General features: G+C 37.1%; 1 protein-coding gene and 1 pseudogene across 1 annotated transcript; both read right to left on the reverse strand.

Annotated features, from left to right (window-relative positions):
* Positions 1-69: 69 nt before the first annotated feature.
* Positions 70-1,296, reverse strand: LOC133867633 (hydroxyproline O-galactosyltransferase GALT2-like). Its single transcript, XM_062304384.1, has 2 exons — positions 1,069-1,296; positions 70-668 (listed from the first exon to the last, which is right to left on the reverse strand). The coding sequence occupies exons 1-2, from the start codon at positions 1,270-1,272 to the stop codon at positions 558-560; spliced, it is 315 nt and encodes a 104-aa protein (XP_062160368.1). The 5' UTR covers positions 1,273-1,296; the 3' UTR covers positions 70-557.
* A 767-nt stretch (positions 1,297-2,063) lies between these two features.
* On the reverse strand, positions 2,064-6,527 carry LOC133869158 (putative F-box/LRR-repeat protein At4g15060; annotated as a pseudogene).
* Between the last annotated feature and the right edge of the window lie 6,531 nt (positions 6,528-13,058).

Consider the following 13,058-nt stretch of genomic DNA (forward strand, 5'->3'; position numbering starts at 1 on the left):
ACGAGACCAAAAGATTGCCCTTCCTTACTTATATTACTCTAATAGGTACATCATCGATTGGTCTTCTCTATATGCTCATCAAAATGCAATTTTGCACCTATAGACCACAAACATTTTATGCATGCATTTGACAATGTTCAGATATGGACTATACATTTATGTTTCAAACAGACTTCTGTGCTTTGCCACTATCTATTATATTCTTAATAGGTTAGGCATCAATATTATCCTTGAAAACTCTCATATTCAAGCATGTCAATAGGGCCACGTTCTATTCCTTAAACTCATATGGAATTGATCCTGGAAGATAACTCATCAACCCATAAATTTTGACACCATATTTGGATGCATGCTAATGATCAATGCAGAAGCCTTACCAATGCAACAAAGAATGGAACTACTACATTTGAAGACTTGATAGCAGTAGCTTGCATCCAAGTTTTTCTAACAGCCATGCGTTCAGCAAAGTGATTAGTAGCAGATAGCACTCCAACAAAGACCTGAATCTTGCTCTTGGGTGTAGGATGGGTTTTCCACTTGTCTGAAAATTCCAATACTCATTGAGGTGAGAAACTCGGATGAGAAGTAGGGAGAGACATAGCATAAACTGAATGAACATCCACGTCTCCTTTAATTGCTAGTCCTGTTGCATCTTCAAGAGTAAACTCCTGAAGATACAGCAAAGCATTTCTGGGTTCAATACAGGGTTTATTGAAACAAAAAAGACTATGTGGAAATGCCAGAAATTTGAACAATAAACAGTATTATTATAACAAATATAGCTGTAGGAGCATGCTCCCACAAAATCTACAGATCAACAACTAACAAAGACTAGGAATGCCCAGTGGAAATGTAAATTTATAAAAACAAAAGGGAAAGTCATAAATCAAGTTCAAGAAGTAAAATAGAAGCCATGAAGCACAACACCACAAACTAAACTGCAAGTTCTCCTCACTTTGACCAGGACCTTCTTTAGATCTCCTGGGCAAGCATTCTCCATTCATGTAGGAGAGGTAGCAAACAGATGCCATCAGTAGTAAACTTCAAAAAAATTTCCACATTACTTACTGTCCTATATGGAAATGAAGTCAGATGCTGACCCCCAACATTGATATGGTACACATCAACGCCAGCACGTAGGGTCAGGATAAACAGTCTGCCCTCCACAAAAGGAAATGGCCAGGTCACCTCTGGCTTTCGCTCACGCCCTATAAATCGCTTAAACCATGAGGTTGTCTTGGACTCTTTTGAGTCTACAATATCATTCCGCATCCATTTTTTGCATCTTCCATGTCCATCAACTGCCAAATACATAGATAAGAAACAGCTTCCAGCTCAAATGGTATTATAAAGTTGAGAGAATTAGAAGGAAAGAAAAAAAAAAATATAAGTCAAACCACATCACAATCAACCAGACCATAGGTAAATAACTAAAAGTTTATTTTCTATGGAGCATAAAAAAATTTCCTGTCCTTCCCATAAAATTCACGTCATTAGTGCATAGCATGGTCAGGACAGTTCAGAAACAGTCAGCAAGTACTACAAACAAACTAAAATTTGAAAGATTCAAGGTGACACAGTGCATTAACAGGGGCTCACAGAGGTTAAGCCTGGAATACCAAAATTTCAATCAATACACCAAGCTACTGAAGTTGAGTGGAAAATGGCAACTAAGGCTATAGAAAACATAATTGTTCAGACAGTGTATTTATGGTGCTTCACAGTAAATTTAAACAAAGATTATTGAATCACACTCAAAGCATGTTAACAGAGTTATTTGGCTATTTAAACTGCCACCAAACAAACTCAACATTGTGAAATTCAAAGAAAGTAGGTCATTTATAGTAACAAACCTAATGTTAAGCCCAAGGAAGAAACAGGATCAGTAAGACCATTCAAATGATGCTGCCCCGATCGAGCTCTTATACCACGTTAGAGACCACTAATACCAACTAGTGTATAAACCCCTATAAGGCTTGACACATAAACCATATTAGTCCAAATTGGTACACTCACCAATACACTAAGACGCACCACTATATAGGTTGATGTCAAGAATCTCATCAGCACAGAACAATGACAAAGCAGACGTCGGCCTGGTATGTAATTACCTGAATTTGGCAGCTCATATGTCACTCAAAGAAAGAAAAAGTTGTAATTAATATGCTAAGTTATCAAGGCTCATGCTTTTATTCCACCTGAACCAAGTTCATAAGTCTGAAGTCAACTTCGTTGTAGAAAAAGAGATAAGAAATAATGGTGAATTGAAAATTTGACGCTTAACAGACAGGTTATCCCTAAAAAGGTCAACATAACCTTTTTTTTTTTTTTTTGATAAGTAAGAAGATTTTATTAAAAAGCATGAGGCGCCCCTAAGTACACTGAGAATATACACAGGATCTACCAAAGCCAGCCCACAAAACAGAACTTATCAAAAGAAATAGAAAAAAAAAAAAAAAAAAAAAGGTCAATAAGCTCCAACTCGAATGGCACTTCTTTCTTCCATAAGAACAAGGAGGAGGATGTGTCATTTATCAATTGAAAAAAAAAAAAATCAAGAAGAGAGGTAGATTAAGTCTAGGTCTAAATAAGTTTTGCAAAAGCTGAGTTCATAATCCCTTCATTGGGCATCTTGGTGTGTTCTTGCACTGTTTCAGGACAGCAAGCTTGCCTTATATCCTCTTATTCGCAGTTCTATCATTTTGTTTAAATTTATTCTGGAAATAAATGCCAGAGAAGTTGTTTTGCTGAGATCAACTAGTTTTCTGTTAAAGGCACCACCAGCAGCCCTTTGGGCAGCATAATATGTTCATGCTATAATTTTTTGGGTCCGCCTCCAACTCACCTCCTCCATGAGAGTAGATCTCTCTAACTCGATCACAACCTCAGCCTTCTTTATTTTCTCCTCAACACCTAAGGCCCTTTCTTTTTCAATGACATCAAAAACACGTAACTCTTCTAGAAGGATCCTCTTCTTCCTATCTACATTGCCAAACACCTCCTCGTTCAATTTCTTCAAATCAAGTTTCAAAGCCTTAAGCTTTCAAGAGGGGGATATGCGCTTATGTAACATTTGTAATTAGTATTGATAGACTTGATATGTGTGACACCCAACCTTAGTTAGCTAACCTAAATAAATGGATCAACTGAGATTCACATGAGAAATTAAAACTTTCAGGATGCTCGCATAAAAATAAATTATAAAAAATTGCCATGTGACATTTAGTGCATATTTTTGCTTGAAAGTTCATAGTTTTCATAAAAGTTTTTATTTTATTTTATGATTTTGGTTTTAAAATATAATTTTAAAGTCTCATAATTCTGGAGACTTTAGAGGGTTTTTTTTTTTTTTTTTTGGTTTATTCTGCCCAGATATTACTAAGCTGCATGCTTCAACAACTAGGGTTTCTGGTTTTTACTTGCATAAATCTCCAATGGTGTTCTAAAATATCTACAAAACAGTAACAATACAATCATCCTTATCATTATTCAGAAACAAATCATGTAAACTGCACAATAAATATTCATCGTTTTCTTCCATGAAAATTTTCAAAGGAAGGGAAAATTTCCCTCCACGAAAATAATAACAAAAAAGATCACACAAGTACTAAATTAACTTTAGATGGAACCTCCGGACCCAGAATTTTGAGATTTGCTCTCGCTCGATTTTAGTTGTGGATATGTACATAACCCAGCATTCACCATCACCAAAATAAGGTGTTATTTCTCCAACAATTCTCATCTTTCAAGAAGAAGACACTGCCAACAAAAAGAAAAAAGAAAAAAAGAGGCACTTCTTGACATTTTTACCTTGTCATTTATAACAAATGTCAGGTTGATCTTTTCTATTGTGACGTATTGTTGGAAATTGTCAGTTAACAAAAGAATCATTCCTGGTGTTTTACAATGTGCCAAGAATGTTCAACTTTCTTGGCATTTCATTTTATTTGCCAGGAAAATTGAAAAAAAAAAAAAAAAATTCTAGCATTACGGCAGTGGCGTTATGAGGTCAGGAGCCAAATCCTTCCTGATGTCTTAGAAACAATAGGTGATATTTGCGTTTAAAAAGCGAATCTTTCAAACAATGGTGTAAAGAAAAGTTTAATAAATATCTCTGGCTTGTTACCTTTAGAAGCAATACTTCCATCAATCAGGTTACAAAACACCCAATATTTATCCAAGTCTAGAGACTCCTCCAACTTATATTTTGTTTGAAAACATAAAATGGAGCTATGGCTTAAAACAAGGGTAAACAATCATACAAATCTTAGTTTAATAAAGTATCAAAAGCAAAAAAATAAAAATAAATAAACACATAAAGAGATTGTACAAAGTTCCAAGGAACAAAAAGCCCTGTGCAGCTTAACAATCAAACAAAAATGTGCTAGATATAGAAGATAACTTACATCCATCTCAAGTTCAACCAATGATGGAGCCGCCTCCAAAAAAGTAGAGGTCAGGTCCAGCAGGATTTTCCTAAATCTTACACCTAATAGCTTCAATTGCTTGAGTCTAGCTAGTAAATGTGGTTAAGTGCTTAGATATTAAATCAACCTGAAAGACAATGGAAAGAAATGATTAACTAGAGACATGATGTTAAAAAATGATGACAAAAAGTTCAACTAAAATTTTTGCTGTGGCAATACCTGGACATATGGAGTGCACAATAATAAAGTCTCAAGTAGAGGAAAGTCTTTTGCAAGTGTGCCAAGGACATATGTCATTTGAGTTCTAGGATCAGACTTCAAAGTTCTACGATTCAAAGTCATACATAGTCAAACAGATTGTGAACTGTTCTTTAACAAGACCTACCCAAACATCTTTACGTCGTACTCAATTGATGCAATACTTATGCCATCATGAATTTCAACTTTTTCTAAAGGCTTGCAACGAAATATCCTCAAGTGTCTCAGCCTGAGAAACCGACATCCACTAGATAATTTCAAACGAAATGGACAAGGGCATTCGCTTATACTAAACCATTCTAAAGATGGGCAACTAGTCAAAATGTTATCCACATTCTCTTGATTTAAACTTGTCTTTTTCAATGAGAGGGATGGAAGAGAGTTCAAGCCATTGAAATTTGCTAGAATACTCAGACTGCAAAAATTCAAAGACAAATGTTTTATCTTTGACTGTTTCTTGCTTGAGCAAATAGCCAATATGGAAATTTATAGAGCTCATGATACAAGTCTGGCAAATGATCGTCTACCAGGTTGATGTCAAGCTTTTGGACTTGCATATCAATTGCAAATTGAATCCATTGATCAACGTTGCAACCATGATCACTACCCAACGGATACTCAACCCTAAAAGAATCTACCTTTTTGCCGACATAGAGTTCTAGTATATGATTTGCCCATCTAACAAATCTTCCCTTTTGCTTCTGTTTCCACTGAGTATGCTGCCTTTTGAAATGGTTCAAGTCTAAAAAATGTCCAAGCATGTTTTTGGCATCTAACTAAAGGTTAGAAGAGGTCCTCCAAGGGTATCTCCATCTTTTTGAAAGGATGCTAGTAGTGGCAGCTTCCCTCAATGAGATTATTGATATTATAGAAGAAAGAATATCCACCGGCAATCTACTAGTCATATCGGCCACCAGGGCAGTGTCAATCTATGTGCACCCAAAATAACATTAACAAAATTAACTCCTGTGCATACCAAGATTCCAAAGTAAAAGTAAGCCTTTGTTGGTAATAGAGATAAAACAATTTAGGGTGTTTATTTAATATAATATGAATACATAGAAATATATCTAGAACTTAAACTTACACCAAGCAATGTCTAGGGCTGAGATTGTGGCCACTTAAGTCTGGAAATTTGGTTTGTTGGCAACCGTTCCTCCATTATCTTGTCAATCTGATAATAAAGAGCAATGAATCTCTCGATTAGTTGGCATTGCTATAATATGAATCAATTAGGTTCTAAGAAGACAATAATAAAAATCATAACGAGACAAACAACAACAAAGATAATAACAGTATAATAACGTTCCAAGGGTCTTATGGTGACTTGGGTAGATCAATGAATATCCTGACTATAAGTAGATGAAGGTTTGTAAAGAAAGAAGACATTCTTTGGTTACAAGAGAGAACAAAACCAGTGTCAGAAACGTATGATTTTAAAAATAAAATAATATTAAATATATGCCTACTTTTTTTTTTTTACTAGTTGGGATGGCACGCGCAATGCACGTGCTTGGTTCCCTGTGTTATGTATTACTATAATTGTTAAGATTATAATTTTAATATCATACATATATTATATTATAGAATAGATTTAATATCTAGATTATTGAACAAGTATATATGGAATTTTCTTGACAAATAAAGTAAAAAACTATAAAATTAAGTAAATACGATATACCAAAAGAAAACGGAAGAGATTTAATTTAGATAGCACACATGTTGTCACTTCAAACCAAATTGTAACAACCTATAGGTACATACAATTGTAATTCCATCAAATGTTTCTTCATTATAATGCATAATGGACCTTGAAAAGCAATGAAGTTTAGTGTAAACCATGTTGCCATGAATAGCAAAACTTAAAAAGCATACATGCATGAATTATCACCATAATAGCATATCTATTTTTATATTTCCCTTTCAACGGTCCTAATAACCTGTACATAAACACTACCAAAGCAGTCTTAAAAGACAGCAATTCCGCAGCTCCATACCTGATGTATCTCTTTTTGGTTTGACATGTTGGAGTATATTTGTGACAACCACTAAAGGAGTAATAATGCTTTCATTACCAATTAAGGACTTCATTTTCTTTATAGGGGGGCATGAATGACGATTTCATAGACCATGTTCTTCTCTCAAAACCACCACCAACTTGCATGTGCAACAACTCTGGTGAAGACCCACAGGTGTACTCCCTTGTAGCTTGTGAACCAAATGCATGCTAGTAGTATTAAATATCTGTTAACCAAACCGAAACAATAAATCAATTTGCTAAAATAGTCACGGTTCTTGGGAAAAAAAAAAAAGAAAAAAAAAAGAGGATATTTCCATCAAGCTGTCAGTATTTGTTTTCTTTTTTTCTCCCCAGCCTAAAGAGGCATGCCCTTATCTTAAATTCCACAAAGCTCGGCTATCAAATATTGAAACTATCATCATTCATAATAATGAAACAATAATCAATTAGACATATACATTAGTTTCCAATCTACTAAAATAAAAAATACAAATAAACCTCCATTTCCTTGAAACAGTAAAAAAAAAAAAAATCGTTCGGGGAACTTGCAAAAGAAGCAACATTTCCATTTAAAGCAGACGTATTTGGTGCCTTGTTCATCTACAGTATACGATTGTTCTCTTTTTGTGCAAAGTTAGTAACTTGGTAGTAAAAATCAAGCGGCAAAAGAAAAAGGAGCAATAGTGCGTAATTCAATAAACCAAAAGCAATAAATGCAAAAATACGCAGATATTCAACAATATAGTTAGGACTTACATCTTTAGAAGGAATCAAGACATTTTCAATAAATCGGAGTAGAATTGATGATAAATATTAGGATAGAAAAAGAGAAATAAAAATGAAGTTTACTATCATATGATTGACTGCCAAAAATAGAGAAACAAATTAAAACCCAACCCTTTAGTACAGCAGACAATGAATTTCTACATTTAAAATGTAAGCGAAATTCTTTTGTATAGTGACCTCTTGTTGTGCTGTACGTTTGAACTTCTCTATTTGCTTAGTTAAGTGAATCTTCTTCTGTACATACCTAAAAAGAAAAGAGAGTACATAATCAACAAAACAAAAGCTAAAAACACAGCTTTAAGCAAGTTACTGACTCTGGATAGGAAATCGCTCATACAATCAAACACAAAAACCTTGAATACTTAGTTTTCCTTTCCTGGGAAGTCAATTCCCTCGATGTGAATTATGAATTATGATAACGACGCATTCAATCATTATCAATCAAACAAATTTGTTTCCGGAACTGGGTTATTGAAAATTATCTTGTGGGTTGATTTGTTCTCAGCAAAAAAATAGTGAGCCTTCAATGTTCTAACTGATTAGAACCACATAATTAATTAATTAAATTAAATTAAAGAAACAAACTGGGTCAGAAGCTAGGGGAACACAATATTACCAGCACCAATCTGGAAATCATTTTGTAATTGCAATGAGGTAACCTTCTCAGGAATAAGAATATTCAGTAGCTAAGAGATCATTACCTTTCAACGCTAAAATTACTCCATAATGGCCGCAAAGAGCCAAATGGTCTCTTTTGATTATCCATAAAACTCAGTTAATAATAGTCTCCACAAATACTAAATCAAATCCTAAATTAAATGCCTAATGAAACAAAAAGAAACAAGCAAAACGAATAATCCAAGTCATTAGCAAAAAACTGGAGCTGTGTTTTTGTTTGGGGGGGTGGGGCAGAGTTACAAAATTTCTCTGAAACATATACGCAGTGAAGTTCAATCGTTTTGCTCCACCCTATGGGTAATTGAATGCTTACAGCTGGTAATTACAAGTAGTTACAAATTTACAGCAATAAACAGTCCTGAACAGTATCTTAATAGCATACAACACGCATATAGATAATGAAATTGGCGCAGTGAAATATAACATGCATATAGATAACAGAACCACATAACAGGAATAGTGATTGTCAATCAGAACTCTTCTGTTTCCTTCACACAAGATTGGTAATAATTTTACAAATATCCTAAGAAGTATTAACAAAACTTACATTGAAACTGGAGTTGGCTGCACAAGAACTTTATCAAGCTACAACAGTATCGGCAAAAGAAAAAGAAAAGAAAAAAAAAAAAGGGTCATTATTAATCAAGTGTGCCAAGGCTAATCTAAAGTCACAAATGATAGCCAAAGAACCAATTGCCAGTCCTAAGGACCCTCATTACAGATATTTAGAAGTCACGCAGTAAAAGAAAAGATTAAAACTAATTTATATTTCTTATCAACAAAAAAAAAAAAAACTAATTTATATTTGTAGAAATAATGTGCCTCATATAAAACCTATTGAGAATAACCTTTCAGGCTTAGAGAATTCCTATATGAAGGAGAACCCACGTGATTAAATGCTTAATGATCTTTACATGTAAACTCCAAACAAATGCCACTTTCCAGGCTTCTTCCCTCTAGCTACATATGCATGCCAGATTCTGTTGAAGATACAAAATTGAAAGAAGAAAAAAATCAATTATTCTAGCACGTCATATATTATTTGGACACCAATTTTTCGGTAATATTACTAATGCCAAATGCTCAAACATTTGAAGCAGTAATTACTTAGAAAATGAAATACCAGCACATAGAATCTCAGTGCAATGACGTAAAAAATACATGAAGAAAGCAAATCACAACTGTAAATACCTTCCCTCTAAAGCGAAACCATGGGGATGCCAATACCAGGAGGAGGTAATTTTGTCTGCATCTTCAAAGTGTTATGCATCCGACTGAGGGAGCTGGGTGTAAGGTTCGGACAAGGGTACCTTGATACCAGGGCTCAAGGTACCTTTGTAGGGCTGCCACGCGGTTCTCCTACAGGAACAGGAATGGATGTGGACACCAGCTGCATAAGGGCATTAGAGTCATTATGTTTATATGTATGGGTCTTGTTGTAATTTCCTGTATTACCTTTAATGTCCTAAGACGGTTCTAGGGTATTCTGGAACGTGCTAAGTGGGTTGTAGAGAGCGAACTTAGTGGGTCAGTGGGTCAGTTAATCTTAGTGGGTCAGTTGGGTTGGTTAATCTTAGTGGGTCAGTTATTATGTAGTGGGTTCGGTCATTACTGGCAATTCCCAATTGCTTTGTTGTGCTACATGATTTAAACCAGAGAAGTGGAAATGAAGGATATTTTTTGGGAGGTTAATCATATTACCATGTGTTTATGAGTTAAACTTGGAAGTTTTAAAACATCTAAGCCGAGTGCTTGAGTGTGAAGGACTAGCCCTTCGAAGTGCTAATTTTACTTAAATAATAACTGGGCACGTAATAAGTGGTATCAGAGCCGCGTTCCTGTGACCATGGCTAAAGATACTCTTACATCTCAACTGGCGGAGGCTCTCACTAAGCTGAGAGAGGAGTGCAGAGCTGAGAGTCAGAAGTTAACCCAACTTTCTGATTCCTTCAGCACACAAAGTCAAAAGTTAACCCAACTTTCTGATTCTGTCAACATACAACAGGAGACTATCAACAAACTTCAAGCAGACAACAAGGCATTTCAAAGCCGAACGGAGGAGAATTTGCATGTGATTATGGAAGCATTGGCAATCAAAGCACCCAAACAGAATCCTGAAGGGGTGATGGTACAGGGAGAAACAAGTGGGGAAAATAGCCCTAACATACCTCCAATCACAGGAGGAGAAGGAGTCATATCGGGATCAAGTGGTTCTTTTATTCGATCAGCCCATGAGGGAGCAGGAATCAATCCCAGATCGGTCAACTTGGATTTCCCCAAGTTTGACGGAAACGACCCAACTAATTGGGTTCTTAAGGCCCAGCAGTTCTTTGTATATGGGCAAGTACTAGACAATCAGAGGGTCCTAATAGCCTATTTCCACATGGAAGAAAAGGCTTTGCAGTGGTATAACTGGCTAATGGAGTCAGGGTCAATCCGGAGTTGGGAGGAATTTGTAGTGGCTCTGAAAATCAGGTTCGCCCTTTCGGACTATGATGACCCCATAGGAGCATTTGCAAAATTGCAGCAAACTTCGACTGTGGATGAGTACCAGTCCCAGTTTGAGGTGCTGTCCAACAGAATTCCAGGCTTGATAGAGTATTTTCGGGTGAGCTCTTTCGTCAGCGGACTCAAGGAGGAGGTGAGAATTATGGTAACAATGCTCAAACCCACGACCCTCCCAAATGCTTTTGGGTTGGCCCGATTTCAAGTCCCAAAATTGGTCTTCCAACTCATTCTACCCGCGATTGCCCACCCCATCAAATACCAACAAACCTACCCATAACCAACCAACCACCAATCAATTTTCCAACCCCTACCCAAACCGAAACACTACCTATCCTTACTCCGGAAACACCATTCAGAAACCTACCCTACCCATAAGGAGGATTTCTCCTAGTCAAATGCAAGAGAGAAGGGAGAAAGGATTGTGCTATTATTGTGATGAGAAATATCAAGATGGGCATAAGTGCAATAAACCAAGATTGCTTGTTCTGGAAGGAATGGAGTGGGAAGAGAAGGAAGAAACAGTGGAGGAAGAGTTGCTGGAATTCCAGGGAGTACAAGCTCCAGGTGAAGCGGAAGAGGGGGAGTTGCTCAGCATCTCCTTAAATGCCTTAGCAGGAACTCCAACTCCCCGCACAATGAGGTTGATGGGAAGCATTGGTTTGGTGGAAGTGGTTATTCTAATTGATACCGGAAGTACCCACAGTTTTGTGGATCCCAATGTAGCCAGAAAAGCCCAACTGCTAGCTGATGAAAAGGGACAGCTGACAATGATGGTAGCGGATGGGGCTACCCTTTCTTGCCAAGGTCAATGTAAGGTAGTGTCCATTCTACTACAGGGTTGTAAATTTTCTGCTACTCTATACCTCCTAACTCTGGGGGGTTGTGATGTGGTCCTAGGAGTTGACTGGCTGAGGTGTCTCGGACCTATTTTATGGGATTTTGGGACCCTCACCATGAAATTTCCCTATAACCATCGAGAAGTAACCTTATAAGGGATGTCACCAGCTCCTGAATTGCTGGATGCAAGAGAGACAATGCCCAAGTCCACGGGAGCTAGCTACAAAGGTGTGTGGGTACAGCTTATGGAGATTACAGCAGATCGGCCCAGGATCATGTTACACCCGGCTGTCCAAGAGCTTATTGAAGGGTACCCAGAGGTTTTTAAGGAGCCAGAAGAACTACCGCCATCCAGGAGCCATGACCATCAAATTCCCCTTAAGGATGAGGCTAAACCTACATGTGCGAGGCCCTATCGCTATCCTTACTATCAAAAGGGGGAAATTGAGAAGTTAGTCCAAGAGATGCTGAGTTCGGGAGTCATTCGTCCTAGCCAAAGTCCGTACTCGTCACCAGTGTTACTTATGAGGAAGGAAGATGGGAGTTGGAGGATGTGCGTGGACTATAGGGTGCTCAACCAAGACACCATTAAGGATAAATATCCTATTCCCAGTATAGATGAACTGCTGGATGAGTTACATGGGGCAGTGATATTTTCTAAATTAGACCTACGATCCGGTTATCACCAAATCCGGATGAAACCAGAGGATGTGCCCAAGACTACCTTCCGGACACATGAAGGGCACTACGAATTTCTTGTAATGCCCTTCGGGAACCAATGCACCTCTACTTTCCAAGGATTGATGAACGAGGTATTTCGACCCTATCTCAGAAAATTTGTATTAGTTTTCTTTGACGATATCTTAATTTATAGTCTGAACCATAAGGAACATCTAAAGCATTTAAAGCTTGTACTTGAGGTTTTAAAGGAACATCAGTTATATGCTAAGGCCTCAAAATGTAAATTTGGGAGTTTGGAGGTAGATTACTTAGGCCATGTTCTGTCAGAAGAAGGAGTGAAGGTTGACCCTGCTAAGATTGTGGCTATGAAGAATTGGCCAAATCCTCGAACTCCCAAGGCCTTGAGAGGATTTCTGGGTCTAACCGGGTATTATAGAAAGTTTGTTAAGGGCTATGAAGGAGTGGCAGCACCCTTAACGGCACTTTTGAAGAAAAATTCATTCGGATGGAATGCTAGTGCTGAAGAGGCTTTTCGAAGTCTTAAAGAATTAATGTCCACCCCACCAGTGTTGGGTTAACCCGATTTCACTAAAAGATTCATAGTAGAATGTGATGCTTCAGGGGCGGGTATAGGAGTGGTGTTAATGCAGGAGGGGAGACCTCTAGCATTTTTAAGCCAAGGGTTGAAAGGGAAGAGCTTATTCTTATCCACGTATGAAAAAGAATTGTTGGCATTGGTTATGGCAATTAGGAAGTGGAGGCATTATTTATTAGGGCAGACTTTTGTAGTTCGTACTGATCAACATGCCCTTAAATATTTACTAGAGCGGAGAATAGGAATACCCGCCTTGCAGAAATGGGTC

This window comes from Alnus glutinosa, chromosome 5 (assembly GCF_958979055.1).
Source record: "Alnus glutinosa chromosome 5, dhAlnGlut1.1, whole genome shotgun sequence".
In the NCBI taxonomy this organism is placed as follows: Eukaryota; Viridiplantae; Streptophyta; class Magnoliopsida; order Fagales; family Betulaceae; genus Alnus; species Alnus glutinosa.

What these genes read in the sequence shown, in the direction of transcription:
- LOC133867633 (XM_062304384.1), bottom strand. Translation starts at nt 1,272, where the DNA reads ATGCGGAATGATATTGTAGACTCAAAAGAGTCCAAGACAACCTCATGG. An exon ending in CTTCATTTCCATATAGGACA is followed by an intron (nt 669 to 1,068) that starts GTAAGTAATGTG and finishes CTGTATCTTCAG; the next exon opens with GAGTTTACTCTTGAAGATGC.